We start from the raw sequence: 22,855 nt of genomic DNA on the forward strand, positions 1-22,855 counted from the left end.
CAAATGAAAATTATGACTTCTCTTTTGTTTGCTCGGACTAACAAAAAAAAAGTCGGGTCTGAGTTAGAGATGCTAAACTGATTTTTCAGGCTATGGAGGAGAAAGATGCAGTTCCATGGAGTGGTATCATTGCAGGTTTGATATTAAATGGATTTAACGAGGAAGCATTAGAACTATTTTATCATATGAGAATAGTGGGTATGAAACTTACCCAATTAATTGTTACTACCTTCATTAAACTATGTGCTAATCTTAAGGAATTGAGTTTGGACAAACAACTACACTGTCCGGTTTTAAATAACGGATTCGAATTTGATACTAATATTATAACAGCTCTTATGGTTGCGTATAGTGAGTGTAGAGAAATGGATGATTCTTTTAACTTATTTTCTAATATGTCTGGGTCACGGAACGTGGTTTCATGGACAACCATGATTTCCGGGTACTTAAAGAATGATGGAACTGAGAAAGAAGAGAAGGTTGAAAACAAAAGATGATTTTGATGATGTAAAGGTTGTTGTTAGGGTTTCTTACTTGCATCCTTGGAGATCTTTTATCACTTGATTATAAAGGTTGAAAACAAATTATTTCCGTTGGTGCGTCTTTAGATTATGATTTGAAGAAGGATTTGCTAATTGAAGACGATAAGGAAGTTGTTGACAAGAGAAAATCGATTGTTTTTAGTAGATAGATGAAAGGGTGGTTGGAATCCTTGATGAGTAATCTATTGTTGGTTCTGTTTGGTACAATCTACCGGTTGTGTGTGTATTTGAGGTTGGAATTAAGTAAGGGGTGTATCAAGATTTAGGTTCAAATGATGTATTCAGATGTTTTCTTGTTGTTGAATTTAAAAAACATTTACGTTTTATATGATGAATTATGAAAGCAATTTCAAAATCAAGATTTCGTAGACACACTCTTAGTTTATATGCCCGATTTGCAAATGAGTCTGCAAGATATGCAACTCAAGATTATATTCTGCACAGCTTGCAAACACAGTTTGCAGTTTACATTATGCAAACACGTTTGCAGAACAGATTTTTGCAAACACGTTTGCAGAACAGATTTTTACAAACACGTTTGCATAACAGATATCGATTTAAAGTATTGACAAAAATGTTTATAGACATCTGACATCTCAAACAAAAGTTTTATCGATTTAAAGTTTAAAGAAAAATAAAAGAATTTAGTTACACAAAATGACAAAAAGAAGTATTTTAGTATTTGCACACTTTTTGACCTTAAATAATAATTTTCAAATGTTTTGTGTTTTTCTACTTATTTTCAATAATATTTTGACCTTTTTAGAAACTACCCCATTTTTAAATGAGTGAATTAATGTGCCCTGACTCAAAAAAATAGGTGGCCAATATATGGACAACCAATTTTTTTATATGGACAACTATTTTATGTGGACAACTAGAAAAATTAAACTTTTTATATGGACAACAATTTTTAAGCGGACATCACACTATAATTTTTCACTCATGTTCTATAAGAATTAGAAATTTTATTTTAAGTCCTCCCTCTTCTCTTCCATAAACCCTAAACTTTATTCTACTTCTTCTTCTTCATCACCCATAAATTTATATGGAGACAAATTTTGGAAAGACATTGTTAATCATGACACCAAAAAAATATGAAAATTCGTTGAAAACTCTGTCCAAATATTATCCCCTAAAAGATGTCGAGTACTCGAGTTGCCGTTTGAAGAGCCTCTTCTCTGCTTTGTTTTTTACTGTTAACCCTAGCTGCCTGTTGCCTTTCAGTGGAACTAGAGAAAGTTGCACCTTCATTAATGGTTTGCTTTGTTGCCTTAAAAGTCATTCTTGGTATTTGGGGGTTAGCATTGCCGTGGGCAAGTGAACTTTCACTGTCTTTTAATGGAGTCCCATTGCCCTCCATCTCATCCTCTTTGGATTATTCTATGCTAATAGAGAGCACCCTTCTCCCACTTCACCCTAATTCCTCATCCCACCGATCACTCTCTTCAATAAGTCGAAGTGAAACTGTGGAATGGTTTTCTTCATCTGTTTCTCTGTACTTGGTAATTTCTATGGTTCACAAAGATGATGAAGAATAAGAGGAAAACCCTATGAAATTCTATAAGTTTCTTTCTCTCTTCCGCTTTCTCTCGCCGTGATTATATTGGTATTGCCCATTCGCGAAATAGTAGCCCTAAGGAACTAACAAGATGATGATGATGATGAATGAAGGGTTCTGTTATTAACTATTGTTTTTGTTAATGGTCCACACATTAATAACATAAAATTTAATATTTAAAACCTTATGGAGTTGTCCTTTTATTAAATCAAAGTCAACAAAGTCAAACATAGTTGACCCACACCAGACCCGAAAATAGTTGTCCATATAAGAAGATTGGTTGTCCACGTATTGGCCACCAAAAAATAATAGAATCAAACTAGATGGCTAGTTTCTTGCAAGAGTTTTGTATCCCTCCAACCAGTTAGAATGTCCTCAAGACATTGGCCCTTCTTAAAAGTTAATTTTTCAAGATTACATCCCAATCAGATCATCTCCAGCTACTAATCCATCTAACAAAAACGTAGCGGTCTGAGGTCAAGATTCCGTCTTCATTTCGTATTTCGTTCACCAATCCTTCATTCACATCTTTGTTGCAAATTTCTTTTGTAATTCCTTACGTCAGGACTCAAAAAATATTAGATCCCCCCGCCTATACAACAAGCTATTGTACTAAACTGGGATATAGTAAATAAAATGAAGGATTTCAGCCTATTCTGACAGTATTTACTGATATTTGCACAGTTTTTTTTTTTTTTGATGAAGGTATATTTGCACAGCTGTGAACCCGATTTTTCGTAACCACATTTTTATGTTAATGCTATAAATTACAACACAATATGTAGATAGTAATATGTTTACATAGCTTAATCCTTTCTGCAGCAAATCTTAAATCCGCAACAGGCCTTACCTTCCACAGAAAAATGTACTATCCGATCGTTAACGTGTCTTTGAGCCAAACCGCACCTAGAAATCGAGGAAGACCAAGCTGTATACAATGTTTCTGCAACTTCAATTGTGAATCCATTATTACTTAGGACAAGTAATTTCAAATCCTTTGCTAAGGCAATAGATGATGATAGCTCTTCTAGCAACTGACTACCCTGAAATGTATTTTTCTTTTGGCATGAACTTGTGCAACTATCTTCTAATCCAGCGGATAAAAGATGTCTCTTCTTGATTGGACCATCTTCATCTTCACTATCTGCAACTTCAAGTTCGTCGCAATTGGAATTGACTACACATGCTTCTTTCTCTTGCTGGGAAACTTCAACTTCCTTGATCGAACTGCTCTTGGTATTAATATCGAATGAGTCAAGTTTCGCCGTGGAAGAAGATTTTGAGCTACACTGTACTGTTAATGAAGTGTTTTCCTTGTTCAAATCTGTGTTCTCCGCAAGATCAAGCTGTTCTAGAGATTCGTTCTCTACAAATAATAACAAGCATACCATTAATAGATAGGTTTAAGTATTATGAAGAAAAAATCAACTTGGGTTGAAGGGTTTTAACCTGTTAAGGAATGAATTACTTTACAAATTCCCGAAAGCCCAATGTTACAATTGCTAAGAATGAGACTTTTCAGGTTGCACTGTGGATTCATCAGTAGCGACGCCAAGGCTGTAATACCCTGCTTTCGTGAATCCCGTCAGATTTCATAAGTACTCAAAAAGATAAGAGAAGTTCAAATTGGCCACATAAGTTACTACGAGAAAGGGCAAAACATCATTCTCCATAACCTACTCAAGCAAACTATAACGAGCTCGGACCAAGCTCCGTAGGGTTTCGCATTAGACATAAATCTTGTGTTTCTAAGAGTTGGTGAAAGATATTCAAAATGGAAGGGCTGAATAACTCCAACTAAAGAGTGAATTCAAGTAGGTAAGAGATGGTCAATGGTAGTCGCAAGATGTAGATGTCATACTCATATTATGATTAGACAGTTTGGAAACAAAGGTTTAAATCATAAGCTAGACAGCTAGTGCATTCCAGTTGTTTCCAGTTGTTATATACGTGATGAAGCCTCGTAAAATAAGAGTTCGACTTCTCATTCACAGAACTCCATCAGTGGACACCCACTGACTGGCACAGGAATCCGAAATTAGTGGGTGGGCAAGGGGAAGGGTGGGGCACCCACATTATATTGATAAATGGCGCTAACTTAGAAAGCAGGGTACGCTTCTTTGACTTTGTCCCAACTATACGAATTGATATCCAATAGGAGTACGTACAGCAAGTATTACGCCGTGCATCATAAGATACAGATGGATATTTTTATAAATATAGTATGGCTAAGAATACGATGATATATGCACCAGATATTTTTTATTACTAAAAAATTAAAATATGCATCAAGATCAAGTCAGTTGATCAGAAGCAAACTAGCGAAGTGGCAGAGCTCAAGCATGTAAATTCAGAGAATAAAATTATGCTACCATAATCGAACAAAAACAAACCTCTTGCCCTATGGGATTTCCTCCAAGATTCAATTCAAGAAGTCCCCCAAGTAGAGATATATCGGAACACAGTCTTTCAAAACAATGAGATGTCAGTCCACAAAATGACAGATCAAGAGTCACAAGTTCTTGGGATCCAGCAAGCAATGATTTAGTCAACTCTAATGCTCCAACCTACCAAGTCAATTAACACAAGTCACATAAGCAGAAATGACTTCACTAGTCTTTCTGGAATCTGAATCATCTGCAAAGGAAGGTACTATATGAAAATGAAGGGATGCACTCACAGCTCCAATACTAGTGCCACCGAGCATCAAACATGACAAGCATGAGCTTCGTGCAAGTTGACATAAGCTATCAATTACAGACTTGCTAAGCTTTATTCCACAAAGATTTAGCTCCGAAAATCTTAAATCACATAAAAGAAGCATTCTATTTTTAGTCCATTAGTTTTTACGTCAGAAAAAGTATACGGCAAATAAAAGATGAAACAACAAGGGAAGATAGAAAACGAAAAGTAAAAAAGGGCTACCTTTTTAGAGGAGCCAGCTTGTCTAGAAGATTAACCACCGCATTCCCAGAGATAGGGCTGTTGTGTCCTGCTCAAGGGCTATGGCGTTTAGAAAATGATAGCAAGCATGCACTTTTCTTGCCTATCTACCACTTAAAGAGATAGTGAATGAGGTTACCTATACAAAGTTGTGCAAGAACGGAACTAGAATCTATTGCTTCTGTAACCTTTTCAATTGTTCTAGAAGTGATTGAACATTGTTCTACTTTCAGGCTATAAAGGGCTGAAGTACAACAATAAACACAAAGTTCTTTAAGACACGGAAATATAACTTGCAAAAGAATCAGATAGACGAAAGATAAGAAATGTACTTTTTCTTAAAACGGGTACTGTAAATGAAATTCACAAACAACCAACGAAGTACATGAAGAAGTAGCAGAAAAGCACTAAACCTTTGCAACTTCCCAAGATAGTTGAAAGATACGAAGCACATGCATCTGTTAGACGGTTTCCCGATAAATTAAGAACTTCTAGTCGAGTAAACAGCACAGGGCATTCACAAATCTGTTGGTTGAAAAATACAGAAATCCTGTCACTGAAAAGCATATTCAATTGAAAAAGACAAGAAAAAGTGACTCCCTCCAACAAAATTATTAGATATGAACTGCTATAGATCTTTGTTGAAGCTTTGAATTGTACTCCCACAGGATTCTCGGATAGAGATATTAATCCTTCATTTTCCTATCAATAACCAATTTGTAAAAATTTTGCAACTAAATTATCTGGGCCTTATACCCCTTACATACGAATTTCTCAGATTGTCAAAAGATCTAAAAAGAGGTGAAAGAATAAACAAAAAACATAAACATGAAGTAAAGGAACACAATTAAATTCTCGGCACATGACAGAGGCCCAAACTGAAGATAGTATCAAAGCTAATTTTTGCAGCAATCATATCGGGAAGTTGGAAGAAGAGAAATACTTTTTTTTTGAAAATTTGAATTAATATTAAAACAAAATTTGAATTAATATTAGAAGAGAAATACTGGAACCTTTAGGGATTGGAATTGTCAGCTGAAGAAGGCATAACAGAAACTAAGTTGTTGGTTACGCAGTAGCTTTTAAAGGTGTATATTCTTAAAGTAAGGATGTAGACTGAAAAAAAAGTATCGTCAACTCACACTTTGTAGTAAGCATTTAAAACTCAAAAATTTCCCGTACAACTAAATCAATAAAATTCTGATGAGTAAAGAGTTTAGGAAAACATGAAAATAGAAAGAAGTGAAAGTAAAGACATACCTGGAACAAAGCAGTCGGACCAAATTGGTTGCAGTGCAAGTCCAATGTCAAGCCACCATACTTTTGGCTCGATGAAACAAATATCTGCTGAAGTTTCTCCATTGTTTCATTTCCTGAAAGATGGTTAAGCAGATAGACATTGTATCACTTGACTTTACATTTTAGAGGAAATAATGTAATATGTGATCGGCAGAACCAGCTCATTGAAAGTACTGAAGGATATAGTTTACCTAACGAATTATGAGAAAGGTCCAACACTGCAATTGCCTTGTGCTCATGTAATGCATTCAGTAACGGAGCTACTGATAAATCTTGCAAGTCACATTCGGATACAACAACTACGTCTTCTGACACCTAGTAAAAAAACATATTGGAGCTAAAATATTGTACAAGAGTCATATTTAGTCATTTCAAGATTTCATTAGTTATTTAATTTCTTAGCCCTAGAATTGGAACACATAACATGTTTGAAAGGCTTCGATAATTAAATTGCCAACAAGAAAAATTTGGATCAAGGCAGTGTTGTGTTCTCTTTTCCTGCGTGGACTGAAAAGGTACATAATATGCTGGACATTCACCTGTAAGTCGTATAATTTCTTAAGCAACTTGGTATTTGGGTTCTCAGACAACTTTGTGCAACAATCAATATAAGATTTCATCAAGCGCTTCTGAGTCCACCCTGTAATAAAGATTCACCAGCAGAAGTGTTATAAATCTAGAATAAAGGAACCAAAAAAACTAAAACAAGAGCAATTTTGATGAGAGAAAGGAATACACTAAGGGTATTACAGTTCATCCATAATCATGAATCACATATATGTAAGGAAGTCTTTTATGAAGGCAAGACTTTTGCAAGTTCGGCCGATGCCTTATATACCAAAACACTAATAACTTTAAACAAGAAATCATATTGGAGAATATGTAGAAGTATATGCCTTGAACAATTACATGTAACTAATTTGATGAAAACCAGAATAGCATTCTGCAAATTGGAGTCAGCCCTATGTTGTTAAAAGTTCTGTCGCCAATATAAAAGGATTTCGTTTTATATATTTTGAGCACACTGCCTCTCCGATGTACAGTAGCGCCTTTTAAGTGAGCAGAATAAAGTTTAGAAATTTTTTTTTTTGAAGATTTTGAATTAATAATAGGGAAAAAGAATACAAGGGGACAAAAAACGAAGGAAAGAAAAAAGGAAAGGAAAAGGGGGGCTACAATTAATTACATCTCACTTAATAACAGCCCCCCAATTCGAAACGAAATCCAGATAAGTATACGCTCTAGCTAAACCCATGTTCCTACTCCAAGAGAACAGAACACCGATCACATCTTCCACCTCCACCTTGACATTCACACAAGAAACCTTGAAAATGCCTTCATTCCTCGCTTTCCATATAGACCAGCAAATAGCAAATGGGACAAGGTTCCAAAGATCTCTTTTACATTTCTTGACTGGGAGCTGCCCCCACTGCTCAAGGAGATGAGAAAAAGATAAAGGGAGACACCCTTGATACTCCCGAGAGAAGAGGAAGAAATCATATTCACAATATACTAAAATATCGTTTAACTATTGATTAGATTGACCGCTTAATTATGTATAATAATTATCAAAAGGTATAGTCCTTAAAAAAAAAAGGACCTAAGAGCATCTCCAATGGAAGAGTCAACCTTTAAAACTAAGAGTGGCACATAATGTTTTTGTTAAAATTCTATCACCAATGGGAGACTCTATTTAGACTCTATGATGATATAAAGGTAGTAGACCTCTTAAGGGTGCCTAATTGTCCTAGTCAATAGTCATTAACTGAATTTAAACTAATGGAAATCATTATTTTCTAAATCTTCGAAATAACTTTATTAGTTTTCTAATCAAAATAAACATGCCACATAAGAAAATAAACTAAGCTTAGAAATTTACATTGTAGACACAAAGAAATTAGAGGATCTCTATTTTGCCACCCAGGATAAAACCAATTAGAGATCCTATATGATTTTGACACATAGGAAAATAAGAGTTTCTTTCTAGTATTACATTGGAGATGCTCTAAAAACTACGATAACCAAATGGACCAACACCCTCATACCATTGTTAGATACCAATCCAACTACAACGTTAAAGGTGTCCATGTTACATGCTTTTATTTAAGTAAAAGCTATTTATCTTAAGAAGTGCTAAACTGAGAGTAACAAATTCCAAAAAGAAAGCAAATGCTTTCATAGTCCTAAAGAATGCAACTAATGTTGATTTAATGACCTTTGAAAACTAAATAAGAGAAAAGTCGGGCATTAGGAACTTTACAAACAGCTATCGTTTATTATGAACTTTAATGCTGATTTGGTCAAAATGTGGATTTGGTCCACTTCAAATGATAGAAATGCCATTTACCATTCCTTTACCCTCCCTCTTTATATAACTACGCACAGATTTTGTCATATATTAAAGTTTTAAAAATCAATAAACTTTTGAAATAAAATTGGAACATGATGCGATATACACATTCAGAAAGCATTTATTATGATGCTCTAAACAAGATCCTACGTCAAAACGATTGTCAGGAGAAAAGAAAAGTTGTTGTGTCACAAAAAAAACGTATTTGGATATATAACTAACTAATAATAAACATATATATATATATATATATTATATTTATATATGACATATCAAAGATATATTTGACAGATAAAATTCGAACTTGACAAATTTCGAAGATTTTATAATGTCGTGAACATTGAAAGAGCACAGGTAAAAAGAGACCAGCGAAGGACCAAAATCGTTTCTTAAGCAAACGAAGAACATAACGAACGCAACTTGCTACCCTTTTCTACATGAACTCTCAATGAGACTTAGCACTACACTATAACTTAACATGGTAAATTTCATAATGTTTACTTCTAATTTTCCACCATGTACAAAATATTTGACAATCTGGGAAGTAACTCATTGCGAACATGACAACATAGAGTAAAACATTGTTACTACCATACCATTAATAGCCAGTTTGATACAGCCTTTACCCCATATATAATCCTTTAGAAAGGCTACTTCCAAGGATTCTGTAACTTTACCACCAAAATCCATATGTTGAATGATAGGCATCAGACCTAATAAGGAACAGAACTAATCATTAGAACAGAAAATAGAAATACTCATATACCGATGAATGTAACAATCCAACATGACCTGCTAAATATTTGAATACCACACTAAACTTGTTCATGGCTTGTAGAGGTCAATGTTACCTCGAACATAGATCGCTCTAGTATGTGGTAGAGGTAACGTCATTGTAACATCCCGAGATTCCGTTAAAAAGAATGCCAGAAGTGAATTACTGGAGGGATTTTTCTTAAGGGACCAGGTAAAAACAGCGACAAAATATATATGATAGATATATATTAAATGCACCTTTCTCCTTGTTCTTCCCTTTCTTCTCTCTCTAACCTAGTGTATCTTAAAATCTTTTGTTTTATCATAAATGACCTAGCAGTACGACTCGGCAAGCCAGCTAGGTCATGACTCGGGTTGGCTTGGCCAAGTTAGACTGAGTCAAACCGGGTTATTTGCAGAAACCCTAGTAACTTGGGGGATCGACCATCGATCAGCTCGGGCAAGTCTAACTGCTTACGTCTAGCTTATATATTTTCACAAGGAAATGGGTTAGTTAACGCTAAAAATTCCAGTACACCAAGTTTTGGATACTAGATCGCGAACCACCCAGAAAGGGTACGAGGAATTCTGATACATAGTAAGCAAGAAGAGGTAGAGTATCTAATAACTTTGATTGGAAGCTAGACAATTTCGTAGTTTATTTTTTTAGTTTACTAGGAAAGTTATCTATTTAGCAACTTTATAATGTTTCAGAAGCTTTCTTGTTTTTCAGATGATATATTTTTGTTATTTAAGAACTGTTTACGATTTAGTTGTTTAGGAATAAGAAACCTCTCATGCTATATAAAGAGGTTTCTATACGATTTTTTTCGGTTTTCTCTTCAGTTCAAAGATTAAACTGGTTCTGAAGCTTTAGTTGTCGTCATAAGCTCTCAACAAGCCTTTTTTCTTCTTTAATTCAATCAAATTATTCAAAAAAAATAAAGTTTGCCGCTGCATCACTACTTCCAGTCAGTCACCTTCAAAATTTTGATCTTATGGACATAATCAATTTTTTGCACGTGTCCAACTACTTGAGCAATTAAAAAGGCAACGATGTAATTTAGCACATACATTTAAGACTTCAATACAAAGACTATGTTACCTCTGCTCTTCTTTTCTTTAGGAAGGTGCAAATAACACAGACATGCCAGTGCAGCCACCATTAGTTCAATGCATAGCTTATCACCAACCATACAAGAGGAAGCGTCCAAATTTATGATTTTATCATCAATCTTAAATGGGATACTTCTCTGTGATAATAGAGAAAAGAATGTCAGCAAATTACAAGATAGTATAATCAATGTTCTCTCACAGTCTCACTAAGTATTTACAACGAAGGTTTTGTTAGTAACTTACACAAAACTCATCATGTGAACTGTAATTTATTGAATTCTGATTTTGAAGGTTATCAGAGGCATGATCACAGTCAATCTTAGATTCCCCCATGTTGAACTTTGGAGCGACTGCAACTTCCTCGGCACTTAGTGATCTGAAATCTGTATAGTTTTTAACAGCAGGGTTCGGAAACTTGTATGAGCAAGCACTTTCCTCAAGATTTACAGGTGTGCGGTCACTAGAAATGCCTTCGAAGGCCATCTGTCGTGAGCCAGCCTAGCAGAAAGAAAACTCTGAAAGAATTAATCACTTTTTTAAGAGAAGGCAAAATGACACATGAGGTAGAAAAATGATACACCTAAGAGGTAGGAAATTGACATAAAACTGGACTTGAATTAAAGTTACCTGAAATCCATTTGCCAACCCAGATTCTCTATCATTATCCCTAACTGTAACAAAACAATTCAACTCATAAGTTCATCTCAGTTTCATTGTTTGGTAAAAGTAAGAAATCCCAAAAAGAACAGTAAGTGATTGAACAAATGGAGATATCAAAACACTAAGAAAGATGAACCGACATTCAGAAGTAGCAACATTCTCTACTGCACATGTATGAAGTTTTCCTATCGAACAGTCTGCCCCATCCACCTCATCAATTTCATCATCAGAAAGCACAACACGACTGCGTTTCCGACTACTTGATGGCTGTTGTTCATCAAAATACTTATTCAAACTTGTAGGCGAAATTTTAGTTTGATATTCTTCAGAGCCTCTTCTCTTGGACGATCTTTTATTGGACCCAAAAACTGAGATAAGAGGTATATCATCCATAAATTCTCCAGAATCACCAACCGCCTTCGATCTTGTAGAAGCACATTCACTAATCTTGGGTGAACTGCATGAGCTTGAGTTATCATCTGGTACATGATCGTCGTCGCCTTCTGTTTCAGTTTCAGAACAACAGTCTTTCACAGCGTTCGCTGGACTTTCAGTTACAGATTGTTTTAACTCTTGAATTAGGAGCTTCAACTTCCTGGAATGGGAGTAATTTAATTTCAAAAGAGAAGCATATCATACTCAGCTTTAAGCTAGGGTCCAATAGGTTTGAATGTGGGGTTACCTGGCCTCTTCAACATTACCAAACCTTATCATGTGGCTGTAATGCATATTGTCAAGTGCAAGAATCTGAGTATGGACTATCTTTGCTTTCATCGCAATGCTGCCAAGCATTGAAATGTCAGAAGAAGAAAAAAAAGTATGAAGAGGCCAATGTTAGCTGTTACTCCATATATTTTGAAGCAGCATATCTCGTCACATGAAAAAGAATTTTAATACAAGGAATGGAGATAATTGCCTGTAACCCTCCTCAAATGCCTCCAGTGCACCAGCCCAATCACCATCTGAGTCCAAGACACCTCCAATATTGATCTTGGCTAATGCTTGTCCCTGAAGTTACCATCGTGCCAAAGTGATAATCAGCAAAAAGTTATGATATATTTGTGAAGGAAAATGAAATATATCTATAAATTGTCACAATCACACTAGATCGTATATCATTTCTGGACTTTAAGAAATTAATTACACAATATTCTCAACCAGCAAATTTATCACTGCACACTGAATCTCAACTAATCAAATTTTAATAGTTTCTATATAGGCTGAGAGATCAGGGCCTCACTTACCTCCAAGTTTCCAATAGACTTTGATGTGTTCAAACTCTTTGTGTACCATTTCTGAGCTTTGTTGAAGTTCCTGAGCTTCTCATAGGACTCGCCAATTTCAAGAAAAGAATCACACAGCTTTTCCTTGTCACAGAGTTCACTTGCTACTTTCTTTTTCTGTTTTGCAAATTGTAGATGCTAGAAACAAGAAACGGGAATACATCAACTGGAGGGCAGCAAAACTCTGAGACGAAGTCTCTTACATTTGAAAGTATTCGAGCATATAATACAGGGTTCAATCCTAAGATAATACAGGGTTTTTTTAATTGTTGTGTTGCCAAACTGACACTAAACAAGCAATCAATATGCCAAGGAAAAATAATTAAAAAACCTACTTTGAGCCATGCAGAGATCGAGTTGGACTTCATAATGATGCCATCGAGGGTCTTAAGTTGCAGGAGCAAACACTTTCTTTCATCTGGTGTACCTCTAGCCCTGACTGCATTCCTGCTCAGCTTTTTAAATTTCTGCTCTTCGTCTTTCAATTCATCCATCACTTTCACAGCTTGTTTTACAACTGCAATATTGTCTCTAATCTGATTAACCAACGCATCCTCGTCTTCCATGGACTTTGCGATATTAAGAGCCTTCCTGTAGCAGAGATCTGCCTCATTATATTTCTGAACCTGATAATTTAATTCACCTAAATTGATGTACCCCTTTGCCTCTCCTTGAAGATGTTCGATATTCTTACAGATAATGATGTCCCTCTCGATATGCTTTCGCGCTTTCTCCCACATTCTCTTCTTAGTGTAAAGGCTTCCAAGGTGATGATGCAGCCTGCTGCGACTATCATCATCTTTAACTACCTCTTCTTCATCACAAATTTTTAAGCCTTCTAAAAGAACTTTTTCGGCTTCTTCATAGTTATCAAGTTCCAACCAAAGCATGCCAATGTTATTGTGAGCATTAATGAACTCCTTGAGGAAGGAAGAAGTTTTGTTTGTCGTTCTGTTTTCCTTGAGAGTTCGTGCAAGCTCCATCGCAGAATTAAAGTACTTCTTGGCATTCCTAATAGAGTAGTGGTCATCATCATCATCTTTTATAAACATATCAAGGTAAGTTCGACCAAGTTGGGTGCAAGCTCTTTGCTGCTCAACCAGATCATTGGAGTCATTCGCAAGCTCTAAATGTTTTTTCTGTAATCCCAAAACAATGAAACCAAACATCAGCATAAAAAAAAAGACAATGAACTCATAAAAATCCGAAATAGAGCTAATTCTAGTGCTCGTTCAATTAATAACTAATGACTTATTTGTATCCTTCGTTTTTTTACCAAAAACTATTAACATTGATTTCGTGTAATCCCCTCTTGTAAGTACTAAACGGCCCAAGTTGAACACATAATCCTTTTTCCTTTACATGAGTTCCGGAGAGCAAATCTAAAATGTTCCAATTATCTTTGCAAGAAAAGAAGGTTCCAACTAATGGTGCTACCAAGTGATCTCGAGACTGGTCGGGAAAGACTTTCTACTGAGAGAACCGCCAGCATCATTGCCACGGCAACTATCTACAAGCATTTTCCCCATCAAAACCCACAATAATTTTCTTCCTCCATAATTTCCGGTTTGCCTCATATAGTCTTAAATTCAAGGAAATCATAAGAAATTTTTGTAAAAAAAAAAAAAGAAACGGAACGCAAAGTAACATTCTAAAGGAAATCCACAAAATCCAAATCTAAGCGATGATAGAGACATAATCAGATGATAGACGATATGACGGTGTAGGAAAAATTAGGGTTTACAAAACCTAAAAATTGTTTAGATGAAAATGAAGAAGGTTAGGAAGGGTTATTATTACCTGATAAATTAGGGCTTCCTTGAAATCTTGAAGCCGGAGATAAACTTCGCCAAGGGATTGACAAGTGGGGAGGAGTTGTTTCTCAGGAAGATACTTCAAGGAAAGTTCATAATCAATTCTGAGCCATTTTAAAGCTTCAACGTACTCACCTCTATTCTTGTGAATATCTCCTATGATGTTCGCCCATCTAGCTTCCTCTTGTCGGTTCCCTAAACTCGACGCTTGCTTGTAAGCTCTCTTCGCTCCATTGAGTTGTAGATCGTCTCTCGCCATTACAGATCTTTCCATTACAGATTTCTTTTCTTTTTTTTTTGTTGGTTCGTATTTCTTTTATATGTTGGGTTTTACAAGAACCAAATTGTTTTGAGAAGATTCCCGATCTCCCGCCAAAATGAAGTGGGGTTTTAACTTGTAAAAAGGTGTGGTCTTACATGATATAAATCCGAAAAAATGAGTGAAAAACCCAAAAATCTAGACCCTAATAAAAAAAACCCACTCAAAAATAATAATGTCAAAAAGACCCATTTTTTGAACACTTTTCAAAATGTTCACAACATATGTAATTATGTTGTTAACAAGACAACATATTTTTTTCATAATTCTATTTTTACTCTTATATGTTGACAACATATATCATTGTGTTGTTATAAAATGTTGACAATATCTATAATAATGTCCCGACTTATTATAAAATGTTGGCGTCATGTATAATTATGTTCTTAACAACATATATAATGCATTAGTCAAACTATTATTTGTTCGTTAACGGATTTGTTAAATACAAAGGATAATATGTATAACATTTTAATTTTTGTAAAGGACAAATAAAAAAATGCTTTAGTCTTTATATTTATGTCGAAAGCAAAACAAAAAATGCGGAAACCATTTATTTTTCCACAAGACAAATCGAAAAATGTTGTAGCCAAAATGTTTGTGTTAGTTTGTCTATGTAAAATGCAAAAGAAAAAAATGCGAAACATTTTGGCAAAGCAATGTCTAAGCAAAAACGAATTTGTTCAAAAATTTACAAATTGTTGAGACAAACTAAGATTTGTTCAGAAATTTACAAAATTTTCGAGAGCAAACCAAGAATTGTTCAGAAATGTTCAAAATTGTTTTTGACGTTGATTTGGACGGAAAATTTCATTTTGGAGGGTAAAATTGTATTTTTACCTACTGGGTTTTTTCCTCATTATTATTTAGTATTGGGCCTGATTCTCTTTAACTTCCCCATTTTGGGCCTTATAATTACCGGCCCTATAAATGTGCCACGGAGAAATGTGTGATACTGAACTTAAAACCCTAATATGTTAATTTGAGATTTGGACGTTCTAGGCAACACCAAAGGTAGTGCTCTTGTGCTATTTATTGCATCTTCTCTTTTTTACTTTGTTTTTGTCTTTTTTCTCGCTCTTTTATTTTGAACGAAATTAGGGATTTCAATTTAAGAATAGGAAATTGAGTTTGAGAAATTTTAGGGATTTTAGTTTGAGAGAATTTATTTATCACAATGGAGTGATTTAAAAAACTTAGAGAAAATCGATAGAAACCCATGGATTTGGACTTGCTGAAGAGATAATCATTTGAAACTGAATGATTGTGAGAAAAATCAAAATTGTTACTGGCAACGATTTTTGAGAACCAAAACATAAGATAGAACTCGTTTTTCCGATATGAAGTCTGAGGTGAAAGTAGATAAATTCCTTGAATGATTATCTTGTGCATGTGTTTCTGAAAAATTTTAGAGTGGGATAGTTCGATCAAGGGAAAGCTCGATCATGAAAGAGATTAAAGAAGGGCAATCATTTAATCAAGATGTCAATGCAATCATCAACTTAAGAAAGGAGAAGTGATGAAGATCATTAAGTTTTGTTGCTTTAGGATCGTAACGTTTACCTAGAAATTAACTAAAATTTGCGTCTCAATCAGTTGATTTGCGGCTCAATCGATTGGTATGCGGCGAATGGTGGTTGATCCTATAATGGGTCGCACGCAAAGAACATATGCTTAATCAGACGAATACACTAAAAACGATTATGGGGTTTCCTATTGTTCTAAGCGGAATCTCAGATATCTAAACATCTAACGTTAGATTGCTCGGATCTCATGGCAGAATCTCTCAAAGAATTAAAGATCTTGAGCTACAATTGCAGTTCCTCTACTTGAGACACCCGAGTGATCCGCATATCGTAGTTGGTTTCTCACTTAACACTACGATCCCTAAAACGACCGGACTTAATGACCTTCACCATTTCTCTTCGGCGATAAATTATGCGCATTGTGAGCTTGATTGAAGGACATCTCCTGCAGACTAGAGGGAAAGTGTGCATGACTTAAGACACAGTAGAAGACCCGACCCAGATCACAAGGGTTTGGCAAAGTGTCGTTGATGGGACTAGAAAGTTTCCTTAAAAGGTCTCCACCCGCAAGCATACGGGCGTCAAGTAATAATCCCGGTAAGACCGGGGTCGATCCTCAAAGACTTAGCAAAACTTGTTCTAAAACTTAGAATTAGTACGATTTTCCGGATGATTTGGTTTTGGTGATGAAACAATAAAAATAATAAACTACTAGAACAAAAAGAAATACTAATGATACAAGGAGATCAATGGGGAGAATGTCTAGGGTTTCGAATCCACCTTATCATGGTCAAGTAAAATCCTAATCATCAATGACACTACAAAGTTAGATTTCTCGAATGATGATACGTTGACTAATGACTTAGAACTAATAAACATCGACCATAAAAGAATCTAACCTAATGATGGTGGATCAAATCGGATGCACAACCATGAAAACTATATCATCAACAAGAGCGAACTCATCTAGTACCACATCACGGAGTTCTAACTATTGCCTATCAACTTATCAAATTTCAATCATAAAAGAACCTAATCTAATAATGAAGGATCAAGTTAGAAGCATAAACAATGAAAGACAAATCACTGCGATTATGATAAGAGTATGTTAAGATTGTCAAGATGAAAAAGCTATATACTAAGCATGAAAGGTTTCATCTAACCCTAGATAGGAATTCTAGCTGCACATGATTATCAAAAATGTCATAAATATCCTCATTAAACAATCTAGAGAAATGAGAGATTTATCACCAAATGTGAAGATTTGAGATGATGATATTTGATTTGATGAAGATTGATTGACAATTGTTTTTGTTTCTTCTCCTTCTATTCTCTCTGGGTTTTTTTTCTCTCTTTTTCTAGCCTATTTCTGTTTTTCTTCTTCTCTCTCTTTACAACAATCACCTTCCTTTTTCTCTGTTTACTTTCTTCACCCTCTCACTTAGAAAAGAAAGAAAAGATGGAGAGAAGATGATGTTGAACTCAAAAAAAATGAAGAAAAGTACTATCTGTTGTTCAGCTCAGTAAAAATGATGATGAATTAGATGATAAGTAAGTTGACAATCTGAACTCTCTCTTCTCTCTACAATTCAGATATCTCATAAAATAACAAAGACAAGATTGATTACAAAAAAGAACAAAGCAAAATCCCTCTCTCTGTCTCCCAAATAAACTCTATTTCTTTCTCTCTCCCAGATAAACTCTGTTTCTTTCAATTTCCACCGAGCTTGCCTTTTCTCCCCTCTGTTCTGAGTTATATAGAACGGGAAGAGGAAATCAAAACCAGAAATATCTTCCTGCTCTAAAAAATCTCCATCTCGCAACCCAGCTTTCTTTCTCATTCTAAAGATTGAGAAGAAAGAAAGAAAACATTCAATTTCCCTTCCATCACTCTCTGTGATTTTATCTCCAAATCAACAACCGAATCATCTCTGTAAAAACAGTAAAAGAGGTAAGAAATCTCTCTCTCTCTTACTGTTCTTTCCATTTTCGACCAAGCTCTAGCCATTCCATCTCACTAAATAAGAACCAAATCCTCCTTCTGTCTATAAGAATATCTTTCTGATTTTTCTCTCAATCAATCTGATTTCAAAATCTTCTGTTAATAGCAAGAACAAACATCCCCCCTTCTTCATCCAGCCAAGCTCTTCCTTGCTCTCTAGCTCATGCTCTCCTTACTGTAAGAGAGATGATTCTCTTTCTCTCTTTACCGTATTGAGGAGATAAGAGATTAAACGGGAATTTCCCAATTTTAAGAAATGCGTCTATGTAGTGGAACCCGTCAGATCAAGATACTCATGTTTCGACCGTTAGATCGTTGTGGCTTACAATAATAACCAATCTCACGTTCCACCGACAGGGATCGCAGTTGAAAATCCCAAATGTGACCCGCTCATCCCGAATCCATACCGCGCACGTCCAGATGCTCCGTGTTATCCCGCTAGATTTGTGCCACATGTCCTCCAGTTGATCTGGTCAACTGCCTTTGTCTCCGAATTTGACCTGGTCTAATTTTCTCGCTCGGGCTCCGATTTGACTTCTGTTTTCACCCACAGTCTCGTATTGGATTCAATTTTTCATCCGAACATCAGTATTGACCAAATTACCAGGCTATCTTTATCTCCAAATGACCAAAACGCCCCTCATTTGTGTCTTTTTCTGTTTTTATCTATTTTTCGCGCTTAATTCTGTAGAAGACACCTGGACAAGAGAAACAAGTAATTCATTAGAGTAACTGCTCGAAGTGGACTAACTAGCCCAAGTTAAGAGATTCAAATGGGACATTTTCATGTTTCATCATTCTCCCTAAGGTAGCAACCAAGACTCGCCCTAAGGCCTTGCCATGCCAAGGTCAGTCGCAAGGATCCCATGCATTCTATAGAATTCCTCAAGGTCTGACCGAGAGTCCCACAGGATGAGACATCTCTTAGTCTCCCAAGGATCCTTGTAGGATAAAAATTTGATAAATATTCTTTAACAAGAAATCCCAAGTCAGATATAATGATCCAAAATATGGTCATTAGTTGACTGAGGTCAATAAGCCAAGGATAGACCAAGAGCCTGTGGGTCGACCCGCGACAGGTCAACAAGGGAGGTCGAATCTGAAGGAGGTCTGCCACTCAAGACCTGAACTAGGGGATCAACACTATTATCCAAGGTGCATTAAGCCCTGCCCTGACTCAAATACAACCAGGTATGCCCTGGGATTTGCGAGAAGGCTAGGGAAGTCCACTTAACCAAGGTCGGTACATTAAACCTACAATATGGGAAGGTAGAAGTGTGCCTCACGCTTACCGAGTTAATCCAAATCTAATAAAAAATTCCAGTTGGTGAGGATCTTAAGTATCTGCCTAACTTGGGCTTCAAGAGCCTCAAAGGTGTAAACATCTCTTGGAGAATCAATCAATTCAGAAAGATATCTATCGAGGTTCCTAAACCAGAGGAACTCGTAAATATCAAAGATATGAGATAACTTCAAAGGGAAACCCTGTATCTCTTAACTACGAAATAGTAGTTTCGATCCAATACGGTGGATCTCAACTATACGAATAACTTTAGAATCCTGATGGGGTATTTGGACCATCTCATTTCAAAACCTTCGCTAGTAACTGTCCAGCAACTCTCCTTTTCCTAAAACTATGTTGAACTAGTTTTCATCAATCTTTTCCATTACGTAACTGCCATGAAAAGTCGAATAGAAAGCTAACATGAGGTCGTCAAACGAATGTATAAATCCTGGCTCGAGAGCTCTGTACCATGACTGGGCGGGGCCTTTACAAAACCGTTGGGAAAAGCAAACACCATATGGACTTATTTGTGGTGCTCAGGCTCATTAATGAGGTACAGTTTCTTACGAACACAGTCAGGTCTCCCGAGCCGTCTTAGCTTTCCAGACGAGGGCACTTGAAGTAACTAGGTCTCTAAGCTTCGAGAATAACAACAATTAATGAGAGAACAAGTATTTTTGCCTTCTTTGTCGCGTTTTTCTCCTCCCGCATTCTGGTAAGTTCGGATACTTGATGGATGACCAGATCACTCAAAGAAGACTCTTATTGTTCTCGCGCCATTGTAGTGAATGGATCGGCCTCATATGCGTTGGTTTCGGCTATTAGGGTGGTTTTTTCTCGAGGTGCCCCGCCTTGGTCCAGTGCTCTCTTGCTCTGCGAGCTCAGCAATTTGGTAGTTTCTAGGATGCTTTGTCCTGATCGAGGTACAACTATGCTAGCTAGGGTCGAAAATAGCTTCCCGACAGTGTTCTTATTTTTGTCATCCGTTCTCCAGCTTCCTGGATTCTTTTCACGGATGTTGCCTCCTTTTGTGCCCTCATAAGGTTTTCCTGTAACTTTTGCATGTTCTCAGCATCTCGCTGCTTCTCGGTTTTTGAGGCGTTCGGCCTCAGTGGGCCAACTCTTGGGCTGCGAGTTGTTCAACTCTGATTGGTGTGTTTTCTTGGGAAGACATTTTGTCCTTCTGAAATAGTCTTTTGAAAGAAAAAGTAAAAGATGATTCTGAAGGGAATCGAATTAAGAGTTCGGGTTACCAAACGTTGATGAAATTGTTGGAGTTTGCGCTCCTTCTAATGCCAATTCGCTGATGTCGATTTTTGGCAGTCCGGTATCAGTCAGAACAATGATGACTTGATGATGGATCTCATCTTATTGGTTGATTCTTCTCTATTGATTCCTTCCAGGATCAATCCTGGTCATGCTCTTAGAAACCTAGGGGAAAACCTACAAGAAGCTCGGAAACCTATCTGACGCTCAAGACAGTCATATTGTTCTTGCAGATAAGAGATTGAATATTTAGTGAACCTTGGAGTTGGTACCTTGTTCAAGGCGAGATGATGCCCTTTTTATAGGCAGTTTTGGCAGGCTGTTGATAGACGATGATGATGAGGCGGTTAAGATCCACCGTATTAGATTGAAACTACTATTTCGTAGTTAGGAGATTTAGGGTTTCCCTTCGGAGATATCTCCTATCTTTGATATTTAGGAGTTCTTCTGTTTTAGGATCCTCGATAGATATCTTTCTGATTTTATAGATTCTTCAGGAGATGTTTCCTCCTTAGAGACTCTTGAAGCCCAAGTTAGACAAATACTTAAGATCCTCACCAACTAAGATATTTGATTAGATGCGGGATTAAGTCGGTAAGCGTGAGGCACGCTTCTACCTTCCCATATTTTGGGTTTACGGTATCGACCCTGCTTACGTGGACTTCCCTAGTCTTCTCACAAATCCTAGGGGCATACCTGGCTTTCTTTGAGTCAAGGCAGCCTTAAGCCGCGTAAGATAACTTCCCATTTTTCGGGCTTAAGGTATCAGTGTTTCTTATGTGGACTTCCCTAGCCTTCTTGCAAATCCCAAGGCATACCTGATTGTATTTGAGTTAGGGCAGGGCTTAAGGTGCCTAGGATAATCGTGCCGACCCCTATAATCAGGGCTTGAGTAGCCGACCTCCTTCGGATTCGATCTCCCTTGCTGATCTCTCGCGCATTGACCCACAAGTTCTTGGTCTATTTTTGGCTCATTGACCTTCGTCAACTGATGACCATTTTTTGGATCATCAAGATAAGGATTTGACTAAATCTTTGTGGTTTTAGATAAGGTTCTAATTCGAGTCGAATCTCAATCAAATTAGATTCTGACTTTTAAGTCTTTATATAAGGACAAGATTAAATAGAACAAAGTGTAGAAAAGTCTTATAACTATTCTTTATCGATTCTGATTGAAGATAGAATATAACATAGTTTCTCGTAAAGTCATCTAGTTATTTAGAAGAAGTTATGATCTTCAAGGATAAAGTATCACCAATCGGGGAAATCAATAGGGTCTTAGATTTGGTTCTAGCTTAACAACAAGTGAAGATTAAGTCAATTTGATAGTGAAGTATGACTTTATAGTTTTTACTAATTCAAATTATGTTTGTGACCATGAAATAGTTATAAGTGTCAGACGACGCCTAGGATTACGATTAAAGCACTAGGCCACAGTAAACCTCAACAGTGGCGTTAGAGCCTTTTGCGTAAACAGATTCTGATTAGTTTCTCGGATATATAAACCATAACAAATTAGAATTAGTTCTAATGAATAAGGAAGTTAGTTTCACAAGTAATTTGATTTTGAAAATGTTTCAAATTAGTTTTCAAGATTAATCTTGTATATTCTATGGGGAAAGTTTCCTCCCCGTGAGACTCTTGTATCCCAAGTTATTTAAATATTTAAGATCTTTACCGTCTAGGAACTCGAATTAGATCCAAGCTTAAGTCGGCAAAGCATTAGGCACGCTTCAACCCCCCCCCCCCCCCCCCCCCCCCCCGCACACACATATTACGGGGTTGAAGTATTGACCTCATTTACGCAGACATCCTTCCTCTTTACCAGAATCAAGGGCAACCTGATTTGTGTTTAGGATACTCGTACCAACTTCCCAATTCTTGGCTTGAGTAGTAGAGCTCTTTCGAGTTCATATCCCTTGTGACTAGACATGAGTTGAAGCGTTGAGTTTTTGGTCTTTTCTTGACTTATTGACCTTAGTCAACTGATGACCATTTTTTGGATCATCACGAGTTCTGCCACTCCTTAGCCGAAAGAGGAGAAATTGATGAGTGGAAGAACTTATAGTCTTTCTTTTATTTTCACAAATAATTCATGCACAGATTAATATTGACGAGTTCTGCACCGCCTTA

The 22,855-nt window shown here is 36.4% G+C and overlaps 1 protein-coding gene across 1 annotated transcript; it reads right to left on the bottom strand.

The window, feature by feature from the left end:
- Nucleotides 1–2,747: 2,747 nt before the first annotated feature.
- Nucleotides 2,748–14,789, bottom strand: TSK (tetratricopeptide repeat (TPR)-containing protein). Its single transcript, XM_086671217.1, has 20 exons — nucleotides 14,311–14,789; nucleotides 12,846–13,649; nucleotides 12,472–12,648; nucleotides 12,144–12,235; nucleotides 11,910–12,008; nucleotides 11,368–11,822; nucleotides 11,195–11,238; nucleotides 10,811–11,065; nucleotides 10,557–10,704; nucleotides 9,292–9,408; nucleotides 6,885–6,985; nucleotides 6,537–6,660; nucleotides 6,307–6,419; nucleotides 5,460–5,571; nucleotides 5,186–5,290; nucleotides 5,029–5,095; nucleotides 4,784–4,904; nucleotides 4,497–4,670; nucleotides 3,553–3,670; nucleotides 2,748–3,469 (listed from the first exon to the last, which is right to left on the bottom strand). Exons 1-20 carry the CDS (start codon nucleotides 14,596–14,598, stop codon nucleotides 2,910–2,912), a joined length of 4,074 nt encoding a protein of 1,357 aa, XP_086527343.1. The 5' UTR covers nucleotides 14,599–14,789; the 3' UTR covers nucleotides 2,748–2,909.
- Nucleotides 14,790–22,855: the final 8,066 nt, after the last annotated feature.

Source organism: Eschscholzia californica, unplaced genomic scaffold, assembly GCF_041429995.1.
Source record: "Eschscholzia californica isolate CP2 unplaced genomic scaffold, dmEscCali1.0.p SCAF_3, whole genome shotgun sequence".
NCBI lineage: Eukaryota > Viridiplantae > Streptophyta > Magnoliopsida > Ranunculales > Papaveraceae > Eschscholzia > Eschscholzia californica.

Coding starts and splice junctions, on each gene's coding strand:
- TSK (XM_086671217.1), bottom strand. CDS start 14,598: ATGGAAAGATCTGTAATGGCGAGAGACGATCTACAACTCAATGGAGCG. Junction 12,649..12,845: donor CGATCTCTGCATGGCTCAAA/GTAGGTTTTTTA, acceptor TCTTGTTTCTAG/CATCTACAATTTGCAAAACA. Junction 12,236..12,471: donor AGTCTATTGGAAACTTGGAG/GTAAGTGAGGCC, acceptor TGGTAACTTCAG/GGACAAGCATTAGCCAAGAT.